Source organism: Penaeus monodon, chromosome 31 (assembly GCF_015228065.2).
Source record: "Penaeus monodon isolate SGIC_2016 chromosome 31, NSTDA_Pmon_1, whole genome shotgun sequence".
Classification (NCBI taxonomy): Eukaryota; Metazoa; Arthropoda; class Malacostraca; order Decapoda; family Penaeidae; genus Penaeus; species Penaeus monodon.
Genome location: NC_051416.1, coordinates 21,354,915 through 21,355,900, shown reverse-complemented (window position 1 = coordinate 21,355,900; position 986 = coordinate 21,354,915). Strand labels below are relative to the sequence as shown.

The 986-nt window shown below is 47.4% G+C and overlaps 1 protein-coding gene across 1 annotated transcript in view; it reads left to right on the top strand.

Annotated features, from left to right (window-relative positions):
* The first annotated feature begins 683 nt into the window (after positions 1–683).
* The window catches only part of LOC119593086 (4F2 cell-surface antigen heavy chain-like), a 6,011-nt gene continuing 5,708 nt past the window's right edge, over positions 684–986 (top strand). Inside the window, exon 1 of the mRNA XM_037942010.1 lies at positions 684–977. Within this exon, the coding sequence (XP_037797938.1) occupies positions 873–977 (105 nt within the window). The 5' untranslated portion in view covers positions 684–872. The remainder of the gene's footprint in view (positions 978–986) is intronic.

Sequence of the window (986 nt, the reverse complement as noted above, 5' to 3'; positions counted from 1 at the left end):
ACTGATTAGATCACCCATATTTTGCGTCGTTGGCCCACGTGTTTCATTATTGATTGATATCGACCGTTCACTAACCCACACAGGAAAGAATGTGTGGCACGTCGTCCAAAATGTGTTGGTGGTAAAGTTTATCGGAAATTAGTGTTCGGACTTGATGATGACGACTTCATTTTCATAAGAAAATATGGGAACAAATGAATTTCAATAAATAAAATTGAAGCATGTAGAATGATTAATGTTTTTGGTTATTTATTACTATCGTTGAGGTTTTCGGAAGCTATGTATTTGGGCTTGGGTTATCATTACTATGGGGGAAGTCAAATGCGCTTCGGACATTGAAACGAATTGTCTCTATCGAAGAAATGAATTCTTACTCTAGACCTGAAATTAAAAATTACAATATCATCCAAGTAATTTTTAATTTTTATTCCACTTATTCCAGACACCCAGAGCCTGAAGTCTACCTCTTGGAATTTCCCCGAAATCACTAAATTCCACAGCAACTTGCATCACCCTGGATACAGCGGCTGTTCAATCCACCTCCCCATTACACCCAAACCCCCCAAAACCACCCTTTTCTCCAACTCAAACACCCCCACCAACCCTAAAACCCCCCCCACAAAACCATCCTCCACCCCAACCCCCACACCCGAAAGAACCCACTGAGAGAAAACCAGAAAAAACGAATCCGACCCGAAAACAGAGGACGTGGCAACGGGGGGAGGCGAAGGGAACGGCGGGCGTGGCACCCGAGCCCCCGTCGCCACTCGAGCCAAGCCGCCCGACCGCGTCACCCCTTGGCACGAAGCCCTACCGAGCCTCGCTTAACCGGATTATTTTTAGCCGAAGAGAAGGGGGGAACTACGGAAAACATGACTGAGGATAAGAACGGCGTGAAGAACGGCGAGGCCAACACCGAGATGGCTCCGCAGGAAGACGGTACCAAGGTTCCCCTGACGGACAATGAGTGCCCCGAGGTAGGAGGC